This window comes from Dermacentor andersoni, chromosome 6 (assembly GCF_023375885.2).
Source record: "Dermacentor andersoni chromosome 6, qqDerAnde1_hic_scaffold, whole genome shotgun sequence".
In the NCBI taxonomy this organism is placed as follows: domain Eukaryota; kingdom Metazoa; phylum Arthropoda; class Arachnida; order Ixodida; family Ixodidae; genus Dermacentor; species Dermacentor andersoni.
In genome coordinates, this window is record NC_092819.1 from 23064807 (window position 1) to 23088896 (window position 24090).

The 24090-nt window shown below is 45.5% G+C and overlaps 2 protein-coding genes across 3 annotated transcripts; one reads left to right on the plus strand and one right to left on the minus strand.

Moving 5' to 3' along the window:
* The first annotated feature begins 209 nt into the window (after positions 1–209).
* Positions 210–18979, plus strand: LOC126521375 (condensin-2 complex subunit D3-L-like). The gene is made up of 6 exons (XM_055065940.1): positions 210–384; positions 539–2246; positions 8699–8959; positions 10259–11917; positions 14827–15259; positions 18030–18979. Exons 2-6 carry the CDS (start codon positions 570–572, stop codon positions 18806–18808), a joined length of 4809 nt encoding a protein of 1602 aa, XP_054921915.1. The 5' UTR covers positions 210–384; positions 539–569; the 3' UTR covers positions 18809–18979.
* Gem2 (Gemin 2) lies at positions 18906–23761 on the minus strand. 2 transcript variants are annotated; one of them, XM_050170067.3, is made up of 9 exons: positions 23449–23761; positions 22989–23112; positions 22768–22855; positions 22600–22689; positions 22440–22499; positions 21682–21780; positions 21526–21594; positions 20936–21046; positions 18906–19117 (listed from the first exon to the last, which is right to left on the minus strand). In XM_050170067.3, exons 2-9 carry the CDS (start codon positions 23105–23107, stop codon positions 19025–19027), a joined length of 729 nt encoding a protein of 242 aa, XP_050026024.1. In that variant the 5' UTR covers positions 23108–23112; positions 23449–23761; the 3' UTR covers positions 18906–19024. The 2 variants fall into 2 exon arrangements, with proteins under 2 accessions (XP_050026024.1, XP_054921916.1); XM_055065941.2 differs by having other exon boundaries at positions 23453–23760.
* Positions 23762–24090: the final 329 nt, after the last annotated feature.

Consider the following 24090-nt stretch of genomic DNA (forward strand, 5'->3'; position numbering starts at 1 on the left):
GACAGGCTTCTGTTTGCCCTACGTATTACATGCCCGCCCAACTCCACTGTTTTAAATGTGTAAGCATTTCTATGCTAACTCAACGAGAAAACCACCTCTCATGGCCCCTCCATGTAATGCCTCCTTGCGTGAGCTAAGAAGCAGGTCCCGGCCCCTCTCCTCTTTTCTCCTCTCCACCAGGGTTGGCTGCGAGCGCTAGTTGCGGCGGCTGCTCCAAACGTGCCTCCGAGATCATAGCGGCATCTGTTGCATAGAGTTTCACTATGATCTGTTGCGATCCCGGTGGCTCCATGCGTCCTTGCCACTAAAGCCAAGACAGAATCGCAGTCAAGCCCAGTCAAACCGCACGTTCAAAGCGGTGTTGGCGCGTCGCGAGTTTGCACGGTTAGTTTACGTTGGAACTAAAGCTTTTTCGTGAAGCATGACGTACGGCATGCGAACTACATTTTTAATTAGCTGAAGTTTTCTATTCCGCTACTCTAGACGGATATATATATTTTTTTGGCTGTTTAAAGTATTTATATTTCATTACATTCAGGAACTACCCGTCGAGGACCATTAAGCCTATCATGGACCTGGACGACACCGACGCTCTCGTAAGTTGGACTATTACCGTGTTTGGGGAACTGCCCTTCGACCTTGTTGAAGAATCATGGATCAATGCGGCATGGGATAACAGGTACACGGATATAAGTCTCCCCGATGTCGATTTGTTGGAGTCTGTTGAAGGAAACAGTTCTGCCTTGCTGGACGCTCTGTCGACTGCGTGCGACGTTTGCCAGAAGTGGTCTCGCTTTTCGGTGACTGACGTGGACGTAGGAGAGGAAGACAGCGACGACAAACTTTGGAGAACGCTCATGGACAATGGGGTCCACTACAAAGCGTTGCTAGGCTTGGTATACTTGGGAATCGGTCAGGGCAACTCTGCAGGTGCCTCCCTCGTGAAGAAGAAGATAGCCTTGCGATTTTCTAAACTCTACTTCAACCTCGTGCTTGTGCCGGGAAGCTCTGCATACAGAATTTTCCAGGAGAGCCTTTTCCAAAGCGCCATTCAGTGTTTTCGTCTTCCGAGCAAGAACACCAACCTGAATGCAGATGGAACGGGAAGCAGAAACGCGTCACAGAGCGGGAGCACGCGTGGCGGTGGTCGGGGCGGCCGGCGAAAGCAGTCCGCCACAGCCGCGGCTGGCGACGACGCCGACGCCTATGAGAGCACGATTGTCGAAAGTGAGACCATTTCAGAATCAATGCTTCTGGACTTCATGACCTGTATGACGGACTCGCTGAAGGACCTCGTTTGGGCTCTGCAGACATTCAGCCTGCGCCCCTACGGGGAAGTGACTGACTTTCTCATCCAACATCTGTGCGAACTGGCCCAGCTCGACATTCCCGGTGCAGACGTGCGCTTCAACGTCGGCCTAGAGCAGCAGTTTCGCGGCTGCCACTACCGCCAGCTGACTTCGTACGCCTACTGCGCGCTCAAGCTTCTGTGCCTGCCGCAGCACGGGGAGCCTGCCGACAACTTCCGGACCATTGCCAAGAGCCTAATGCCGCACATCCTCATGCTGGCCGCCGGCAACGCGCAGACCGTGACCCGGCCCTTCGCGAATATCCGAGACAACGCCGTGGCCTTTTTGTGCCACGTGATGCGGACGTGTGACGACTCCCTCAGGGAGAGCTTCCAGGACGTGGGCATCATCCTGATCCACAACGTCGCCTTCCACGCCGTGGACCGCACCGACTTCCGACTTAAGACCACGCATGCCGTGATCATGATTATGGGCGAGCTCACCGAGGAGCGCTTCAAGCGCGTCGTCCAGTGGTTCATAAAGCTCACAACGGTGCCGCTGGCCAACCGGCGTATCTTCGCCCTCGAAATGATCCTTGCCCTCATATGGGACGAGAGGGTGGCTGACAAGCGGTCGGACCTGCTGCTTGCTGCCATGAAGCGATGCAATGACAAGGCTGCCTCAGTCAAGACCAAGGCACTGTCCGTGCTTGCGAGCGTGACGAACGAGCAGCACGAGCTGTGGACGCCCCTGCTTAAGGTTTCTAACCCTGTTGAGCCAGGAGACGAGGGTGAAGGGGAACAGGTGGCCGTTGAGGACGACCGCCTCTCCCAGCTGATGGAGGTGCTCAAGTATCGTGCAGAAGACTCTAAAGTGAATGTGCGCAAAGCGGCACTCTCTCTGTTGCAGAATGTACTCTGCGCCAGTGGCGACTTCATCAAGGAGGAGTATGTGGAGGTGAGTGTGGTGCCACAATGCTCAATTAAACTGTGAAGCATGCCATTTCTTTGCACGTGCTGTTCAGATTGCAGGGCAGCCTGAACAAGTGGCCCCTGTGGGAACCAGATGTTCTTTTGGAGTTTTGTTCAAATGCACAGCTTAGACTGCTAAAGTGTTATTTTGAAACCTTGGTTCGTTCGTTCATTTAGCAGAAATTTGATTATTGCCGCTGGTAGCAAGGGCCAAAATTCTTACTTTTTTACTTTCATGTTGATACAGTGTGATGCAAAGAATCTTGAAGTATTTTCTTACATTCGGACTATTTTGGTGGAGGAAAAGTCTTGAAACTCCATAGGCTGAGGTTAATATAGCTTCATATCCTCTTTTATTGTCCCTCTAAACAGCTTGTGTTGTACATCAGAGGGAGGTTACATACTCTCCCGAATTTCCTTTAAAGATAAGAACTTGAGCTTTATCTACAATTTTACGAGTGATGAGTAAAGTTCCATGAAAAAAATATTCTCACATAAACCATCTCAGGATGACTGTTGACATTAATGTGATTAGCATTGAAACAATCTAGCAACACACCATATTGCTACTAGTGAAATGCGTCATGCATGAGGTGTGTACTGCAGCCAGGCTCCTCTCTCACGCTTCCCCCTCTGTACGTGCTGTGCCATGTAGCACCACCGCTGTGATGTCTGCGCATGGTGCATCTCTAAATATACCCCACATAGCAGCCTGAAATACACCCCGAATAGCCTGCAGTCTTCAGGTGTGCACCAAAAGCATGACAAGGCATCATTGCTTCCTATTCTCATTCGTGTATGGGTGTGGCAGCCTGTGATACGGAGCGAAAAATGTGCAAAGCCAAAGGCATAGGCGAATTAATCCATTATGTAGTTGATGTTGGTTACCACAGGCTTCTGTGTTACCACAGGTTACCACAGGTTTCTGTGTAGAGGATCACACTGTAGCACTTTGTGATGCTCTTCAAGAAAGGTTGTGAATTTTGAATGGGAATAAAGCCACCAGTTATTATATTGTGCATTCACAAAACTGGAAGCCAAAGATAATACTTCAATGTTTGTCAGGCCTGCTGTTACCTGTGCCGGTTCAAAGCCCTGCAGTCTTAAAGGGGCCCTGAACCATTCCTTGGGCTTGGTGAAATTACAAAGTCTATGGGTGGCATGCGCTACTGTGAACATCTCAGCCAAGTTTTGTTGCCGTATGCAGTGTGTGGAGCTCACAATCGGATTAGCCTTTCTTTCAACCGCACTTTTGAATAGAAGCCTGCTTATTCACATAAGAAGGCAGGCTTATGCTTTATTTCATAATAAAGTGGATTCCCGTATGCAACTGCCATTGGTAGTTGTGGCCAGCTACATAGCATAGATACCGTGGCTGCCGCATGGTGCTGCCACGACTCCACTGGCTAAGCGCATTGCGGCTCGCTGAGGACAGCCGCATTTGGTTTACGCTTAGCGCTTTGTACGCACCAAAATTGGAAGTCATGGCGTCTATGTTAACATGCAAAATGAAATTTGAACTGCTCGCCACGGTGACAATTAGAAAGTGGAGTGTTGTGGGCACACCCCACTGTGCCTTCATAGTGCAAGGCATTGAAGAAGCAATGGGAGAGCAGAGGAGGCCGTGTTTGATTGCCAATAACTCCACTTCTGCTGAACGAATTGAAGTACTTATTGTGGCAAATATTTCTGAAATAGCCTATTTTTACTTCAAATGCCTTTCTCGACTTCGATAAGTAGTGGTTCAGGGTCCCTTTATTGGTTCTATTTATTTGTTTATGAGATTGAACCTTATTTCTTTCTCTCAGTACAGTGTACATATTTGTTGCCTACTTAAACAGTGCATATTTATTTGTTTTACCCTGAAGACAAATTCACATCTGTTAGGTGCTTTAGGGGGGACACAGAAGAGCAAAAAATGAAGTCAATATTGCCGCACAGAATATAGTATGCATACGCAGCCACAGATGAAAGACTTGAGATATAAAAAATTCTGTCTTTCAGTGTCTTCAGTAGAGTTACTGTGGCTGAGATGTCACGGTAATTATCTTTTCATTGCTGTTTAAAAAAATTTGAAATTGTGGTAATTTGTAACATTGAAAGATATTCTGAAGCTCATTTAAGGATACCGCTATGACAAAAGACCCTCTGCCTTCCTCTGTCTCTTTGTTGAATCAGTTGTGAAGATTACTTCACTACAGTAGATATCAGGCTGCAGTGAAGCCTGCTTTGTCAGATAGTGTTGAAATATAGCTTATGTCTACATTGGTGCACTTAGGAAGCGCTTGACTTTTGTTGTAGCTATGCTCAAGGTCAAAGGCTGCTTCTTGACATTACCAACTAATCCTGTGCTTTAACAAATGTTAATGATGACTATTGTGTGTCATTTCATTAGTCGCATTCTGTACACTTTATTTGGATATGCTGTGCTGTATGCATATGTCAATAGTGTTATAGACAGGCACATTATACATCACTTATTTAGCATGACAAAAGAATATCTGTATCAGAGAAACAGCAAATCACTTTGTTTACAAAGGACACAAGTGACTATATTACTGTGCATTGTCTTGTTATAAGCTCTGTGCATGCACTATCTGCCTGCTTTGCAGTCATCATGGGCCCTTGACTTGTTCACAAGTTGTTCAGGGCCCTACTGGATACGTTTATTTCATTTAGGAAAAGCCATACATGGAAAAACAAAAACTATGCTGGGAACCATAACTATAACAGTGAGCAGGGGTTCTGCGAACTCCTGCGGCAGTTCTGCCATTTTGATACAAACGCAAATTCCTGTGCCAAACAGCGCCAAATGCAGAAAATTGACGGAAATTGCTCCATGCTGAGCCAGAATGGCTTCAGCGTTTGTGTACTGGCAGTAGCCACAAACAGCGAGCAGATTCGTTCTAAAAAAAGAAAAAAGTGCAGCCGTTCACATGCCACACACCGTGCAATGGTGCTTCCGGCAAGTGGCCTGCGTGCATGTGGCCGCTTGGGCGGCTATGTTTAGAGTCTACTAGAATACGGTTGAGTGGGCTGAGTAGCGCGGCGCTCCCTGTAGCTGAGGCATAAAACAAAAAGTAGGCTGAAAGCGCTCCGAACGAACTAGATATTATTAGGGAAACGCACGCTGCAGTGTGTTCAGTGGGCGGGCGTCTCTGTTCCCGAGGCCAGTATAACGTAAAACTCTTCCACTCTGTTTTTAGGCCCATATACCAGCCCTGATTGCCTAGTGGCTATGGTGTTGGGCTGCTAAGCACGAAGTCACGGGTTCGAATCCCAGCCACGGAGGCTGCATTACGATGGGGGTGAATTACGAAAACTCCCATGTATTTAGATTTAGGTGCAACTTAAAAAATCCCAGGTGGTTGAAATTTTTCGGAGACCCCGCTACGGTATGCCTTATAATCGGATCGTGGTTTTGGCTTGTGAAACCCCATAATTTAATTTTAGGCCCATATCGGCAAGAGACCTGAGCCATATTGATCCTAATGGAGGATTTGGAATAAAAAGTATTCGTTTTGCCCAAAAGGCGAAGCATCGATTGCGATTGTAAATTAGTAGACGGCCACACGAAGTGAAGATAGTAGCTTTATCAGCCGTGTAAACTTGTAAACATTAGCTTACTAACTAAATTAACAAGCATGGTGTCATGCGGGCACAAGCAACAGTTCTCCCTCCCTGACCATGGCAACCGCTGGAGTGAGGAAGCGTGACAGCAGCAGCGAGCGAATCGACCTTCATGCTGCCTCTCACTTCTACGCAAACTAAGCCAGAGAATAAAGAATTGCACTAAACAGTGAAAACACAGTGCACACGAAGCTATCAGCACTTGCACTCTGTCGCCATCGTAGATCGCTTTCAAGATAGGGCACATGCAGCTGCTCCATACCCAACGGCTGCTCGCAGCTGCTGAAATAGAACGCCCCCTCCCTCCGTTGCCTTCTGCGTGATAGAAGATGGCGTGCATCCTTCCTGCGTTGCTCCTTTGCACGCGCAAGATTGAGCCACCATCATTGGCTCACCCATGCACGCTTTCACTTGCACATACTCTACAGCATGTGGCGCGCAGCGACAATGTTGTCACCCCTGGACTTTATATAGAAGGAATGTCATGGTGGACACCGACGGCGGAAATGTGCCTGGTGTGTCCATATAATTGCTAATGCAATGAAAACAGATTGGAATAGCTTTATGTTATACCAGCACAGGGTTGATCGTGGCTCTCTGGGTCTGTGGTGACATATAGTGACCCAGAAGTTATGGTACTGCATCGATTGGACCACGTAATTAAAGCACATTTTCCGTTATCATCATGAGTGTCGGCGCGGAAATATAAGGTTCGATCATAGTGCCACCGATGTTCTCAGTTTTATAGGAAAGCTTGCGCTCTGCTGCCTCTCGACACACGCTTCCATATTCTAGCACTCTATAGCTTGAAAGCATGCTTCTACTATGTGCTTTGTGCTGGTTTATTCCATGTTTCACCGTGGTTTCATCGTGCTGCCATATTCCGTATTCCATTATTCCACCAAAATTCAGATTGGCCTGCTCCAAGATGCTTCAAAATGAAATTTTATCTGCTCCAAATTGCCCGAAAATGCAATTTTGTCTCCTCCAAGTTGCTCCAAAACGCAATTTTATCTGCTCCAAAAATTGCTTCAAAATGACATTGGCCAGTCTCACCCCTGATTGTGCAATACAGTGGACTCCTGTTACTACAAACCTTGTTAAGCCAAATTTCTGGATATTGAGAAAAATGTGTAAATATTTGGTTGGCTATCCATAAACACAATGCATGAAGAAGGAACCATTTATTGGCTCGACCACACATATGGAGTTGGCTTTTCACATTTGATTGTGGGAATGGCAACTATTACCTGTGGTTCTTGGAAGAAAGGAAGGAAAAGAATTTTGCTGGCCACAAGTGACAAAAAGGCTTAAAAAAGTGGTAGCTATAAAAAGGAAATAGAGTAAGAAAAAAAAAGGGGATTATTTGGTATATCTACAATAGCAACTAGTTTACAGTAGCGACTGTTAACGCAATTTACCCGAGACATGTGCAGTGCATGCTGGCTAGTGGACATGATATCGTTCCAGCGGGCCATTGTGGATAGAATGAGGTTCCAGTAATTTGCAGGATCCCCAACTTTGTTCACGAGCCCGTCTGGAGACATTTTTAAAGTGGGTGCACAATCTGCACCCATCTCCCCAACCTCAGAGCATGTAGGTGATATCTGGCATGTATAAATCTGGAGCATCATTTGCATGTCTCCCTTTGCAAGATGCATGTGATAAGTGTGTGCCGATTCCAGCAAAGGAGAGAGAGAGAAAAGCTTCTTTGTATAAAGTGGTTTGGTTTGAGAAGCTTTTGCTGCAGGCCTTTTGTGATGGAAGTTCAAAATTTAACACTCAAATGTTACACCTGAGTCATATCGCAGCTTCATTTGCCAAGTTCTTGAGTAGGCTGCTATTGTGTGGAGTCCATGTTATTCTGAAGATATCGCAAGGATTGAACGCATATAGCAAGTTGCAGCTAGGATCATTTAATCAAATTACTCAGCTACATCATCACTTTCCGATATGTTGCGGTCACTTGAGCTCCAGCTGTTGGAAGTACAGCGACAGGTAGCGAAGCTAAAGTTTTTTGTCAGCTGTATAATTTGAAACCAGATTCAGAATGGCATAAATACTTGCCTGCTCCACCAACGTACCTGCTTGCTTGCCTACTTGCCTGCTCCATCACAACTAAATCATAGCATGATTGTACGCCCATAACCTTGCTAGGATAAACATTTTTAAAAATATTTTTTTCCTTAGCACTGTTGAGCTGTGTAATACACTACCTGTATCTGCTGTTGACTGTAATAATGTTCCATTTTAAAAAGTGCTTACTAATGTACTTTGTGTAACACCTCCTTTGGCAGCGTAGCTGCCTACAGGATTGTAAAATAAAATACGCAGAAATAACATAATTAATATGGTAGTCACTTTTTTCACAATCAGACGAAAGCTGAGACAGTTGCCAGACGTGTACATCTGGTCGGGCTCTGCTAGCTAAAGCAAATGGTGTTTCTCTGGACTAAACAGCTACGCCAATGTTGACGACAATGTGGAAACCTACAGGGCAGGCACCGTAGACATCAAAACAAGCAGTTTTTGGCCCTTTTGAGTTTGCGTTAGCAGTAATCAACTATACTTGAAACTGATAGGTTTAACACATGCACCAGAACTGTTATCAGGCTTGTTTTTAATGTGCCCATTTAGCTTTCTGTGGTTAGGGTTGCTGAACGTTAAAGAATTCGTACTCCTTACTATCTGCAGTTTTCAAGCAACAGGTGGAGGTTGCAGAAGCTTCACCATAGGGAGTAATTGTAGAGAGAGTCAATTGAGTAATCACATCATTTTACAGGGACATGTGCATCTGTTAATGTGCAGATTCTGAAAGAGAGCTGCCTGGACTTGGCTCTGCTAGTGCGTAAGCAGGCACTTCAGGCTCTGACCAAGTGCCTGCGTGCACATCCAGAGGAAGAGCTGCTGCTGCGGCTCTGGTTGGAAGGAGCGCTTCCGCTGGTGCTGGATGCCGAGAACACTGTCATGGAGAAGGCTGTTGAGGCCGTTGAGGAGCTGATTCTGGGACCGCTGTGCCTCTTGGCACCAGGGCCTGATGCCAACCTGGCCTGGCGGCTACTGGCACAGGCAGGTGCCTTAAATGTTGTGCGTTCTGAAAAACCTCTAGGAACAAAGGACATAGCGCACACTAATGTGAACACAAAAAGGCATTTATTGCCTCTTCTATACGATAAGCCTGCAAGCCGATATACAATGATTGGAACATGCCGAGGAATCGAGAAAGTTTGACTTGCTATGCAGGGATGCCGAGTAAATAATGTATGCTCTTGCTGGATACTGATGACCAAGCCATTTTCGGGCACAGTTCCGCAAATGGAAGCGTGTCCGAGTCATTTGTTAGCCTGTACCCGTGGTGCTATGTGGAGCACACCAAAAAGCATGTGGCTGGTCTGCACGCAATGTGTAGTCAAAATGGAAGCAAGTTTGTCTTGCACCTGAATATCCACGTCATCAGGTGGTGCTACCGTTGGTACACTTGCATCATCTCTCGTACTGTGTAGCTATGGCAATGAACATCCTTCGCTGCACTGAGTTATGATTTTATCAAAACTTAGTTATGGTGACCTTAGTTGTGTCACAATGCCTTAAACAACCTTTGTTTTGCCAAACCAGATTAAAGATTATGTAAGAGATTGAACTAGGGTAGCGATGGATATGGTTAAAACATTGATATAACTAAGTCAGTAAAATTGGCAATTTGCTTTGTTGTATTGAAATTCAATCTTTTATGCAAATAAGTTCAGTTGATGATGGATTTTTCTTATACGAAAAGGGCAACAAAATTTTTCAAATTATTGGGCAATTCGAAAAAGCAAGCTTGAATGTAATATATAATATATATATTGTTATATTTGAGAGTTGGCGACAAAAGATACTGTTTCATGCCGTGTTGATAATATTTTCACATCGGTGGTAAAAAGTGAAGCCAGCCACAGTTTCGCGTTCACTCTGCTCCTGTGGCTGATAGTGTTGCCCACAGTGGGATGATGCTATCATGAAAAGCGCCAGCATCGGGAAGCGAATGCTGTGTTGATAGCCTTATGTGGCCATGGCCTTGCTAAAAAAATGACACATGCCAACCTTTTCACTGTAGTCTTATGTTGGTGAGTGAATATTTGTGTTCTCATTGCAAGATTTTCTCTAGCTGAGCACATCCAAACCAGGTCATTGTAAGAACCTCCAACCATTGAGTGCTACCTTTGCTGATATGGCAGTTTAGTATAGCATTAAACTGGTGTCATCACTTGTTTAGTGTGGCTTTGGTGTGCACATTGTTAAGTGTTAGCATATGTGGCTTATGTTGTAGTTAATGTGCTTCAGCTGTAACAAACGCATCTTTTTTTCGTCCTTATTGCCCATGTTTAGGTGTCTCAAGGCCCATTTCGTGAGCACCACAAGTACCTCCAGCAAGCTGTGCTGCAGCTGCATCGTGCTGAGAAGTTGCGGCCCAATGAGTTGAACGTCCTGAAAACTTATGTTGGAGGACCCAACGATGCCTCAGTCTGGCTGCTGCTTTCTAAGCTCTCTCTGTGCTGTGACCTTGGCCAGGGCAACTTCGCCTTCAGCTACTGGAAGCAGCAGTGGGAGGACCAGCCAGAAGGGTCGAATAGCCCACGCGCCTCCAACGAGACAGTTAACCACGTGCTCATTGTCCTCAAGAAAGTGTCTCGCCACTTGCCCTCAAATGCGCTTCGAGAGCTGATAGCAGATCTGGAGCAGCGGCTATCTCAGCTGAGTCTCCCTGTAGAGGTTATCGCTCACACAGTGGACTGCTTGCACAGTCTTAAGCGTAATGTGCACCGGGAGCGGCCTGAACTGGGTGAGCGTGCTGTCCAGGTATGGTGCAAGCAGATGCTGGACAAATGCCAAACGTTCCTTTCCCAGGCCGTCATGGGAACTAAGGGTGCAGACAGCACACTTCTGGAAGAGCAACTGGTGCGCCATCTTATGCTCCTTGGGGAGGCATCTCAGCCCACACCTCGTGCTGTCTCCAGCCAGCTTCATGACCTGGTTCAGGCCTGCATGACCAGTCCGGGTGGCCCAGAGCCCACATCGGAGCCTGTCTCCAGGGAAGATGCTGCCATGTCAGAGCCTGATGCCGAGAATGGTGATATCAAGGAGAAGAAACCAACCAGGCGATCCCGGGCACGACTGTCGGGTGGTGGAAAGAGCTGCCTGCGACCCACTCGGCGCGTGCGAGCCCATGCAGTGATTGTGATGGGTATGCTTTGCATACAGAATGAAATGCTTGCGAAGACCGTTGTGCCAACCATGGGAAATTCTCTGTCAAGCAGCCAGGATCCGATGATACGTGCCAACCTGATAGTTGCATTGACTGACATGTGCAAGCGTTACGCAGTGCTGGTTGACCCGTATCTACCCATTGTGACACGTTGCATCAAAGACTCTGTTCCAGCTATTCGCAGTTTGGTCCTCACATGCTTGCTGCAGTTGCTGCAACAGGATTTTGTTAAGCTGCATGGGCGGCTCTTCTATAGGTTACTTTCAGCCCTTACTGACGAGGAGCGCGAGATTCGCGAGCTGGCAGAGTTTGGGCTAGTGGACTGTGTGCTCAAACGGAATACGCATGTCTTTTACCATCGGTTCGTGGAGTGCCTCTGCTACTTCAACTCTTACCGGGGTTGCAGCGGCCAGGCATCACAGGAAAATGTTGTTGAGACGACCGAGCGGGACCGGCGCCTGTTCAGCCTCGAAGGAGAGGGTCGGCGGGACCAGCGTATGGCATTGTACCGCTTCATGTTGCTAAACATGCCGGATGAAGATAGGTTTAAGCTAACTCTTGCACTGACCCAGAGTGTGCTTGTGCCCTGTGCGGATGAGACAAACACTGGCCCCGGCATGGAAGAGGAGTGCCCTGAGCTACTGCATGACACATTGTGGGTGCTGTGCTCCGAGGAGATCAAACTGCAGACCATTGCAGCTGCAGCTGAGGATGCAGCTACAGAAGAAGACCCTGCCCAGGCCTTGCTGCACACCACACGCAAAACAATACTCAGCACTGTGGTGAGTACTTTTGTGCCTCTAACAAACCTGAGGTCTCGGCTGTACTCATCCTCCCTTGAGCATAGCAGCTTTGTCGAGCGTAGTTCCTATTTTAGTATTATTCCTAGTCACCTATGCTGTTTTTTTAGGCTTGTAGCGCAGCTCAAAAAGAGCAAAAAGGAAGGTGGAAGGGGTAATGAAAAGGAACGGAGAACAGAGTGAGCGCTAACTTCCAATTGATAGTTTATTTCGTGACACAGAAGGCTACTTATACACTCAGCGAACCATGTGACATGAAGAGATTACACAAAACCAAGCAACAAAACCGAAAGTTACCATGTGAAAACACATATTCAGACAGCCTGTGGCGGCAGCCTGAGATACGCCAATTCATTGCTTGATAATCATAATGAAGGTGAGCATGGCCCAGACCTATGATAGCCTTTCCTTCGATGATTTCTCTTGTGAGCTGATTATGACTATGACCTAGAATGACGCATTCCTCTAAAACAGGTTCGCAACCGCACGTTTTGCAGTGCTGTGTGAGAAACCCCCAGCTGTAATACAATTCTTAGCATTGTAACCATGTTCGCGCAGCCTATCATTCAGACATCGGCCAGTTTGACCGACGCAACATTTTCTGCACTTTAGTGAAAAACAATAAAAAACACAATATGTGCAATTAACAAAGTTCTTTTTATGATTCTTATCACAGCTAGGAGGAGCCTCATTATTGGGATTAGCGAGCTTGCAAATCCTCATAAGCTTGTTAGGGGAAGAAAACACTAGACGAATATTCACTCGCTTTGTGATTTTCTTAAGATTATGTGAGACTGTGTGAATATAAGCAGTAATGCTTGTCCTACCCAGAGTAGTTGCAGGATTATCTTTGTGCTGGTTGTCTTTTCTAAACTCTCTTAGAATCCGTTCTGCTACTACACTTGTAGGGACACGGGATAACCAGCCTGCGAAAGCCGTTCGCACTGAGAGGCAAAGCTAGACGAAACGGTATGGTGGCACGATTTTTCCAAAGCATTATTTAGGCATTATTTAAGCATTATATAGGCAGCTCTTTCCGAGCTGCGCTACAAGCCTATAAAAGTCATGACATACCAACTCGCCCAGGCTGCCACGCTTTTCACCCATGCTGCTTTTCATATTTTTCTTTGCCAGCACCTAGCACACCATCTTATTTTGCCATGCACTGCTGACTTAAGGACATGCGTGCAAGTCATTGTGAAGTTTCTGTTCACCTTGCTGGAAAACATGGGGAAGGCGGCAGATGGAAATTCAAGACGATGAGCAACAAGTAAAAGCAGGAGCCAATGTTTCGACAAGTGGAGTAGTCTTTTTCAAGGCGACATATGCGTTCCTCAACACAGTATATATAGGTAGGGTTCTTCTTAAGGGGAGAGGGGGTAAGGCGAGTGGGTGTGGCAACGACCGAAGATGTGTTAGCGGCAAGGGTGTAGAATTGAGAATAAAGGAGTGCTGTGCACAAGGCCAGTGACACGGCGGTGTGCACAGCACCCCTCTGTTATTTTCTTCGCTGGAGGTCGTGGGCTATCATGTCTCTGAAAGAGATAATAAAAGGAGCGGCAGAAAACGGTGCTCGTGGGGGAGGCGGGGAGAAGGAAATAATAATAAAGAAACAATAAAATATTACAGAAATGGACGAAATATATAATTAAAAGAAAAAAAAAGAAAGGGAGGAAGAAAACCACTAAGCAACCAAACTAAGAAGTTGTTGCCTATAGCTTGAAATTTAACATAGCGAATAGATTCTAAAGCTCCCTTTGAAACATTTATGCCTGTTGGTTGCAATGTCTTGAACTTATCGATAAAGAATCGTACCAGAGAATCATACCTTATCCATAAGTTCAAGACATTGCAACCAATAGGCATGAACGTTTCAAAGGGAGCTTTAGAATCTATTTGCTATGCTAAATTTCAAGCCGTAGGCAACAACACTTAGTTTGGTTGCGTAGTGTTTTTTTTTTCTTCCCTTTCTTTCCTTTTATTTATGTATTTAGTCCATTTCAGTATATATTTCTTTTTTCATGAGCATCGTTTTCTTGCCCCTCCTTTTATTATCTCTTTCAGAGACACGATAGCCCACGACCTCCAGCAAAGCAGATAATAGAGGGGTGCTGTGCACATGGCCATTGGAACACACGCTGGCTGACACATGGCCGTGTCACCGGCCTTGCGCACAGCACTCCTTTATTCTCAATTCTACACCCTCACCACTAACACACCTTCATTCGTTGCTGCACCCTTTAGAAGGACCATACCTATATACACTGTGCCAAAGAAAGCATAGGTATGTCACCTTGAAAACGACAAGTCCACTTGTTGAAACGTTGACTCCCACTTTTACCTTGCTCTCGTTTTGCTCATGTTCACCTTGCTGTCACATATGTAGGGAAACCACTTTCCTGAAGTGTGAAGGGCTGGAGAGTAAGCACAGCCTGGTTTTGTTTCAGAAACATCTTCAGCATTGTTGACCTGTTACTGTCCTGACTATACATATCATCCTACATGGTTGAAGTTTTATTAGATATATGCATCACCTGTACAAGTTTGGAGCATGTGGGGATACAAATGAAGAGCCACTGCATTGCTGAGGACCAGCTGTAGTTGTGAACCTTGGCTGCGCATTTGATCTTGCAAAGGCTGTACTTGATGGTGTCTGGTGCTTGTTCATTGTGATGATGTGGTGCAGGTTTTGCTTTGCTGCATCTGTGACTACAGTGTAAACGTAAAACATGGAGCATAGTAGAGAAAACATGCCGCACAAGTGCTTATGTGTTCTCTCTTATGTGCTTGCGTCTTTTATGTTCACGCTCTAGCCAAAGATGTCATTGTGTCAACTTCCCTAACCTGGTAGGGTTTTGCTTTAATAAGCTTCCCAACACTCGCTTGTGCAGGTGCGGGTGAATTTGGTGGAGAACGTGATCCCTGTGGTCATCGCTCTCAAGAACAAGTTGGAGGCTGCCCGGTCACCACTACTGCGGTCACTGCTCATGTTCCTACGCGAGCTAATGCGCGACTACAAGGCGGAGGTCAAGGACATGCTGTCGGCAGACAAGAAGCTGGCCAGCGAGGTTGCCTTTGACCTGCGGCGCCTGGAACGGGAGGAAGAAGAGGAGGCCGCTGCCGAGGGCCATCCGGCTGCAACACCAAAGACGCCTGCACGTGCGGCAAACCCAGAGCTTAGGGAACTACTTGACACAGCGCGTAAGCTCAGGGAAGAGGCCATCAAGCGGCGCAGCATTGTGGTGCTGCCAGAAGTTGCATCTGAGGAAGGGGCTGCAGAGCAACAGAATGGCGATGGCGAGGCTGCGCCTCAAGGCGACCAAGGTGAGAGATGTGTGCTCTTCTACCGGCAAGCTTTGAATAGAATAATCTTGCCACAAGTCTCACTATGTCGTCACTGCTACAAAAGCAGCTGATGGTTGTAGCCCTTGTAGTTTCAAAGGAACACTAGAGAGAAAATAATTTGAGCTCTGTATTATCAAATCACCATTCTACAATACCAAAAACCCACCGATACCGTGAAAAGCTTTGTAAGCTAGAGATGGTGCCGAAATGACGGACACATGTGGATTTTGACTAGGTCTGCTCAGGCCTGGCCAAATTATTATGAATGCATCATATTTCAGAGGAGCCATAGACTTAGCAAATTTCGTGAACTCTTACTGAACCACAACTGTGACATGACACTTATGTACAGGCACTGGAGTTCCGGCATGACAGCTTGAAAGTGGAATTTTGACTCATTCTTTTCTTGTAATAATCATCCTTTTATCTAAATATTTTTGAAAGACTACTTTATCAACCTAACCGATTTAGTATTTCCTTGGTGTCCCTTTGATAGGTTGAAGGGCACCTACGATAATAAGCAAATATTGGATGTGCGAGGTATATTGTGTGAAGCATTTTCAGCCTCAGTTATTGACTAAATTTGCCTTTAATAACAGCCATATGCGTCTATCAGGTTGCGTGTGTTGACGTTGGCCAGTGCTTCCACAATAGCAGCCTTTAGCAAATTTTCAGCATTCTATAACTGTTTGTTAGTCCCTGCTTCAGTGATGCCTCACATAGCAGTGTGTAGTGGACTTAAATGTTGGGAACTATTCCACCACGTTGAGGGTGACTTGGTTGCAGAATTTCACAGCCAGCCACTGATTGATTGCGCAGGCCCTGTTGGAGGAAGATCCATTACTTATGAATGGTACCTTAACACCTTACTGTACAGAAAGCCTGACTGTTGGCTTTGCCACATGAGGCTGCTCTACAGTGGCCTTCGTTGGCTTTTCAGGGTTCTCGCTCATGATGGCCTCTACCTACTGTACAACTGCCTAAATGACCACTAGCAGTGCTTATTTCTCTGTTACAGATGACATTTGGCCATGAGCTCTTGTCGCATGTCTTATCTCTGTGTCAGGCTGGAATTTGCTGTTCTGAAATGTGCTAGGTATAGGTGAAAGAGGGTGAAGACAAAATGCCTACATATAAAAAAAATTTATTCTGGTTTCACATGCCAAAACCATGCTTTATGACGCATGCTGTAGTAGAGGACTCCGGACTAATGTTGACCACCTGGGAATCTTTAACGTGCCCCCACTGTACGGGACACAAGTGTTTTCGCATTTCTCCCTCGTTGAAATGCAGCTGCCACGGCCAGGATTTAATACCCGACCTTGTGCTTAGCAGCGCAACACCATCGCCACTAAGCCACCACGGCAAATGTGCCTAGATAGAATGATAATTTTAACCTATATAATTATTTGAAGCTATGTCCTTGGAATACTGTATAGACTTGTGTAAGGGCTACACACCTGTAAGGGTCGCACCCCCAACTTGGCAGCTGAAAATTTGGAAAAAGATTTCGAATATAGAAGCAGTCACGTTTAGTGCCCCGATGCTGCGTGCGCGCATCTGCAAATTTTCACACGCTGCGTACTTCCGTGTGTTGTCTCTAGCTGACGAGAGCTGTGCAGTACCTCTGCTGCAGTAGTATATCAGGAGTGTGCAAAAGTCACCGACACCATTTTGAGCAAAAGGTTCGGTGCCACGTAAGGGCCGCACCTCATCAAACTTGTGAAAGTGCGGCCCTTATACGAGTCTATAGACACCCTTAGACACCCTGTATATAGACCTTAGACACCCTGTATATACATATCACCACGACAAACTGGCTTAGTTCTTAAAACGAGCAAGGTGATGTTAGGAGGTTAGCACACGCATTCTTTTCAGCGTTCATCTCAGGGTTGCCTTGTACGAAAGTACAGGGGGCAAGTGGCACGGAGTACAGGCATTGACACCAGAAGAGCAGACGCACGTGCTCTCAATGTGGCGAGATCAGTGGTTTGACACTGAATATTCAAACAAGTATTTCAAGTGTTTTGTTTTGGAATGCGCACAGAGAATCCAGCTGGCTTCTTGTGTGTTGCCCAAGAGGTCTGCAAAGCATTATTAGTATTAACAGAACAAGCAGTGCAGTTTGTTTTCATTCAGCATCTTTCAAACAGCTGGCTTCTTCAGCTACCAGTTTCATTGCACATTGCAACGTAACCTCACATTGTTGACTGACTGACTGTTATGTGCACACAGCATGGTATAACTGCACATTGCAGCATGTTGGAGAGTATCAGTGGCAACCAAGTTTCGAGTTTAAGTGGACAGCCTCATTGATGTGCATATGCTTATATTTCTTTTAAACTTCACAAGAAAAGTGAGAATGCATGATACATGTTATTTGTAGTATGGTGCAAGATGAACTGGTGAGTATGAACTGGCAATATATAGTTAGCCATTAAGGCTGGTTAGGCACATTATAGCACACTTCAGTGGCTTGTAATTTACAGTGATCAGCAACGCAGCGCTGGTGTGCTGCCTTGTACCTAACTCATGGCTCTTTGCATTTGCGAAATCTGCAAAAAGGAAATAGTGCATAGCTGTTGTCTCTTGATGTCACTTTCCCAAATGACCTTCCATGCACTAAAGCGAGACAGGGTGTTGCAGCATCCGTTCTCACTCTTAACTATACATCTTAAACTGAGCATAGACCAAACTAATTGAAGTTATTACAATGTCTCGTACTTTTTCTTTTCTCTCTTGAATATAGGAGACACTGCCTCAACTGCAGCTGCGGAAAACGCTGTTGAGAATAATCCAGAGGAACCAGCTGGTGACAAGCTTGCTTCAAAACACACACCTAGCAATGCACGGACAAAAAGTCGGGCTAGCTCCACGGCTAGCCTCGAGTCTGTGTCAAGCAAAGGTGGCTCTAGAGCTACACCAACCGGACGACCAAAGGACTCTTCACAAAACTCTGCAGCACCTGCGGCCAGCAAGTCTGTTTCTGAAGTGACCCCACTGAGGGTTTCAAACAGCCGCTCCAACTCAACAGCACGAAAGGAACTCGTGATGGACCTAGCTGACAGTCAAGTACAAGAGCAGGCAAAAGGCGATGTTCTGATGGAAGACGGTGCTCCAGATTCCCCACTGTCGCGGTGTTCCAGTTTATCTGACCTCAGTGACATCAGCGCACTGTCTATTGAGGATGCCACAGATGGAACTAAGAGAAGAATAAGAAAGAAAAGTCAGACTCCTACGCCTCCTTCGGGAGTTCGCATTTCAGGGAGGCTTCGGTCGCCAAGGAGGAGGTTTCCAATCGAACTTGGCGAAACTAACTCTGTACAAAGTTCACCACCACAAAACTCTGCAACATCGGTCCCCGATTCGCCAGCACATTCAGAGACAGATGTTGGAGAGTTCAAAAAGCCAGCAAAGAAACCTGGTCGATTAACAACAAGCTTGAGCAGTGCCCAGACCAGTACACCTGTGCTCGGTGACCGAAGAAAAAGGCTCTGCAAGTCTCCCAATATCAGTGTCATCAAATGATGTTCACACGTGCTCTTTTAGGACCTTGTGGCAAAAACATGACCAAGCATGTGTTTTATCATTGTATTGTAAATTTAATGTTTTGTATGATCTGTGGTAATGTAGAAACATTTTCATTCATATTTATTATTAAACGAATATTATTAAAGCATGATGGATGTTGGCAATGTTTCCAGTGTGTTGGCGTCTTGGATGCAGCCTTTCTTTCTTGTTTCTTCAATTGTCCGCCAAGTCTGTCTGGTTGAAGTAGCAAGCGATGAGGCATATGATGAGGTTCAAAGGTGCAAGGTTGGGGTCATCTTTGGATGTCTGAAATGACAGTGAAATCATGAATCAAGTGTGGGCACAAGGACCTTTGCTGAGGAAGCCATATTGTGCCTTCAGCTTGCACAGATTGTGTAGTGCCCACAAATTTTAACACGTTCCCTATGGCGTGGGTCACCTGTGGATCATGGCAGTTATTCCCGCTGTGCGGCTGTATAGGGTTCTCCTGCAGTGCGCATACGACATCCTTGCTAGAAATCAATAAGAAAAAATTGTTCCTAGTTTGACACATTGTGGCACTGTGTGCAACTTGATGAAGTTTAAAAGGAACACAACCCCCTGGTGACTCACCAGTGCAATATGACTGCGAAAAGTGCTACTGCACTGAATGTGTTGAATAACATTCATTTTGTGACATAGCGAGTGCCCCATTTGATGTGAATTAAAACACCAAACTCAGTCATGCAGCTGTGCTGTACCACCTGTTTGTCAATTGACAACTTGAACATACAGTAAGCGAACTGTGAGCTCGCTTCACTGCCTAGACAAAGAATGTCTTGCATTTGTGCATGCCAATTTGTCACTTTGCAGCCTCAGGGGCTATTCCAGAACCTGCCCTGAATTTAAGCTGTATTTTTTTTTTTTCTTAAAGGCTGCAACGTTTGCTTTGCACACATTGAGAGCACTCTTGGCTTTTCTCAGACACTGGTCTCGATAATGCCCTCTAGCTACTTGTTGCTGGGAGCGCACGTACTGCGCACCCAGCAACATGTGCAGTTTTCATGTGCAGCGCATATGTGCTGTCAACGTCAAATGAAACGTGAACGGCGGAGCGCGTGGCCCAAGCATAAGTGAAGGTGTAGTGCACGCCATCCAATCATCACCTCTGACAAACTCGCACATGCGATTTGGCCGCACGGTGCTTGTTTGGGAGTCAAACAAGCGGCCAAACGCGCTCGGCACGCCCACGCCAGCCACCGTCACGGCTGCCAGCGATAACACACTGTGCAAGCTTGCTGATCAAAAGAATGAATGTGGCGCACAAGCGGCAAGCCACACAAGCAAATCTATAATGACGGTGCAAACTGCACTACCTGCACCACTGTTCGCGCCGATAGCACTTATGGTTTCGGCAAACTGCGTGACAATACTCGCCGCAAACTGCAATGTTCTAGCTTCTCTCTCATTTTTATTTTATCCCTTTCAAACGTAAGAACCAGAACAGAAGTGAAAACATTGCGCAGTGCTGCCAAACCGGACGTGCGTGCCTGTCAATGGTGATGACTGGACAGCGCGCACTATACGTTCACTTATGCTTGGGCCACGCGCTCCGCTGTTCACGTTTCATTTGACGCTGATAGTACTGTGCACGAATGCGTCATTTTGTGTCGCCCTCATCAGCTGGAGTACCATGCTAGGCATGTGGCCAGGCTAACATCTTGGGCATTTATTAAAAGAACACCTTTTTCTCCTGGTTGGCTATGCCAATGGCAGTAGACATGACAAACGCAATCACATACCTATAATCAGTGTCACTTTGAGGTCGTACAGTTCCTTGATGTTGACGATGGGGACTTGTTGGTCAGTTATATAGTGCAGTGCAACATGGGCACACAGTGCTTGCTTTGTGGTGTGTAAGCGCTGTGTCTGTTGTCTCTTCATGTGTCCATGTCTGTGTTGCACCACACTTTAACCAAAATCAATAACACAGTTCTTGACTGCTTTGAGAGGTTTGTTGTGCGAAGGTGAAAGTATCCTTAAAAATGATTCACTGAGAAGATGCTCCTAGGCTTACAGCTCGAGCATTGCCGAGACCAAACATTCTTAACCGATAAAAATGTTGCTTCCTGCGATAATACTCACCAATTTCCTCCTTGCTGATGCACAAGCACGTGCCAAGGCACGGATGTTGGAGCACATATCTGGGTGCAGTGGCTTCTCCACACAAGCGAGCAGGGCATACAGCCACTTTCCCTTCAACAACAGGACATTTTTTTTCAGTCAGTAACATGCCCTTACCTACAAAAATGTACACGATATATTCAAGTCATTCCACATTCATTATCGTTTCATACCTGATTGAAGTATACAGTTGAACCTCCATAAAATGAATTAATCGAGTATAACAATGTAAAAAAAGTAATGTTTATCACCATGGAACGAATGTATGTTATAAGAAACACTGGATATAACAACTGCATTTTTGTGCCGGATACAGCTTTATAATGAGGTCCAGCTGCATTCGTCACAACAGCATCTCTTACTCGAATGAGGATATTTTGATGTTGCAAATGCTGAAGGTGGTTTGATGCCTCTCTCTCAGGTTTACAGATGTTTATACTTCTGCACTTCAGCATGTGTGCATGCATGCACACACACTTGTTATGTTTTGGACTGGATCCACATTTTCCAGTGTTCGTCAGATTGAGATCTATCTCTAAACATGTACTCACCATACTAGCACAGAACCCTTCCTCTTCAATCCATCGTGCACTGTAGCTGATTACTGCTTCTATTGATTGCTGTAAATTTGTAATATATATATATATACACACACAACAAAGAAGACAGAATATTTGTATGAGTAAAGATAGATGGAAGAGCCAGACCTGTGGGATGGTAGTGACAATGCTGACAAGAGGATGAATGCTTGGTGCAGCAGAGCCGCAAAAGATGGCCTTCCATCGGTCCTTCTCTTCAAATCTGGGCTGCACAGAAAAGAAAAATTTATTTTGCACTAAGTGTAACATGCTGTGATGAACATTGTGGCAAGTTCCTTAAAGGTTGCTGCAGCTGAGGAGCTTTTTTAACTACAAAGAAATTGTAATCATTGTGGTGTGCAGTTTTAACCCTCCCAGCTCTGTCTTGGTTGTACAATTATCACATGATGCACAACCTTCTATGTTCTTTTGTTCTTGGTTGTAAAGTAAGCAGCAGCAAGTGGAAAATTAACAATTAATTTTTGAGGCTCCTTTCTTTCCCCACTGGAACAATGCGGGGAGGCATTTGGTAGAAAATTGTTGATTGATAAATGGAGTTTATTGGCGCAAAGGTAACAGAAAACTTTTGAAAACTTTAGTGGAGACATGGACCATCTCTCTTGGAAACATGCATTGAAACTGACAGTAGCTCTGCAACATAATGAAGTTGAATTTGTGGTGCCACTGCCTAGTTGCTGTTGAACACAAAGTTTATGAACTAATAGCAAACCTGTACACAGCAAGTGCATAGTGCATACAATACTTTTAAGCACTGTGCTTTGGAGAAAAAGTGAAGTATGACAGCAGCGACTGGGTTAAAGACAAATGCTCATGTCCACAAGGCTTCACTACATAGTAGTGCTTGTCACCTTGCAGGATTGACCTACCAGCTTCACAGAACACCTTTCCTTACTCCTTTTCAAAAGGGCCTTCCGTTTGATGATTTTCTAAAATGAAAAAAAAAAAAAAGAAAGAATTGCAAGGGCAGGTTGCAACAATGCAGTAAATGCACAAGTTTGATGTGTGCTCATTAATAAAAGTACTTGCCTCTCTAGCAATGTGGAAGTTGTAGACCTGTTTCCTCTGCCATTCACGTGAAGGCGCAAAACCCTCTGGGGGTGGTGGACAATCATTAGACTGAAATACCAACGCAGATAACTACTTGACAGCATAGGCTCCTTCAAGAGTAGCTGTTTCGATACTTCAATTACTTACGTTACTGAAAGATACAGTTTGCTTGGTCAGAAACTGGCTAGTGTCCAAGTCTGCCACAACAACATCGGGGCAATTGCTGGCTTCTAATCTGTAACGCGAACAAAGGACACAAACTGACAAGTATAAAATCAGCCCTGGCATACGGAAAGTAAGTGCAACAACCTGCTGGTTCAGTAATGCGGTAGTATACACGCACTACTGTAAATGCTCGGTGCACTTACTGGACCCTTCTCAAGTATTCATTTGCTGTTGTGGGAGGGAGGTCCAAGTCATATTCTTCCCCAGTGTCTTCCACAGGAAAGGCAGGGTACATAAGCTCGGGCTTGTCGTCGTCTGACATGTTTTCTGCGAGAATGGTGCGCACTGATTAGGAGGGCCATCGCCAGGAAGGGTTTATGCATGCTATATAAAACGCAGCATCAGACCAAAATTTTGATTAATCGGAAACCATTTACATTCAAACCATTAGTTGGTCCTCACTTCCTCTTATTTCTGCAGAAATTGCGTACTGGAACAAATGCAGACTAGCGCTTCATTACTTTTTCTTCTTTTTTTCCATATTTAAAGGATGCAAACGTTACGAAGACGCCAAGGTAATGTTACGAGTTCACATTCGGCTTAAAAGCCATGAACACAGCTATATATTTACTACGCGCAGTTAAAATTACTTATTTGTAGTACTTGCAATTCTCTGTTTTGCTGGCACTGATGCAGAATGAGTCGTTTTGCAGAGATCGGGAGTTTTAGCCACCGAACACTACGGTACGACGAGTGTCACTTGACATCGATGAGGCTCTGGTGGTGTAAACATCTGTGCATATTGAAGGCAGCACTTCGCACAACGGCACGGTGTTTTCGCGGCTTTCACCATTCACAGCAGACTACCTGCTACCTATGCCACCATGGTGAAAGAACAACAAGAATAAAAAAAGACAGTCATGAAGCTAGATAACGGTATAGTATAACTACGCGAGAAGGCCAAGAAGATGTCAAGCTTTTGCACGCAGTTTTCACTTTGTCTGTCTAAGGGCGACACCTTTTAGATAGCTTTATAGGTTTCCTGAAGGTGCAGATAAATCATGACATGTCTACATTAGTCAAACATAGGTCTATAGTATAAGAGGGAAAGAGAGTAACAGTGTAAAAGTGATCAACATCGCCTCTCAAATCTGAAAATGCGCAATGTGCGTCTTTTATTTGAAAAAAAAAAACTAGTATATTTTGTCGCGCCATCTCTTGAAACTACGCTAGAGCCGCTAGAGCGCATTTATAGCCTCCAAGATTTTTGTCCGCACTTTATGCGCCACCAAATCTTGTAGGCCA

What these genes read in the sequence shown, in the direction of transcription:
- LOC126521375 (XM_055065940.1), top strand. Translation starts at nt 570, where the DNA reads ATGGACCTGGACGACACCGACGCTCTCGTAAGTTGGACTATTACCGTG. An exon ending in CCTGGCGGCTACTGGCACAG is followed by an intron (nt 8,960 to 10,258) that starts GCAGGTGCCTTA and finishes GCCCATGTTTAG; the next exon opens with GTGTCTCAAGGCCCATTTCG. An exon ending in TGCGCCTCAAGGCGACCAAG is followed by an intron (nt 15,260 to 18,029) that starts GTGAGAGATGTG and finishes TCTTGAATATAG; the next exon opens with GAGACACTGCCTCAACTGCA.
- Gem2 (XM_050170067.3), bottom strand. Translation starts at nt 23,107, where the DNA reads ATGTCAGACGACGACAAGCCCGAGCTTATGTACCCTGCCTTTCCTGTG. An exon ending in AAACTGTATCTTTCAGTAAC is followed by an intron (nt 22,690 to 22,767) that starts GTAAGTAATTGA and finishes TTGGTATTTCAG; the next exon opens with TCTAATGATTGTCCACCACC. An exon ending in AAAGGTGTTCTGTGAAGCTG is followed by an intron (nt 21,781 to 22,439) that starts GTAGGTCAATCC and finishes TTTTCTGTGCAG; the next exon opens with CCCAGATTTGAAGAGAAGGA.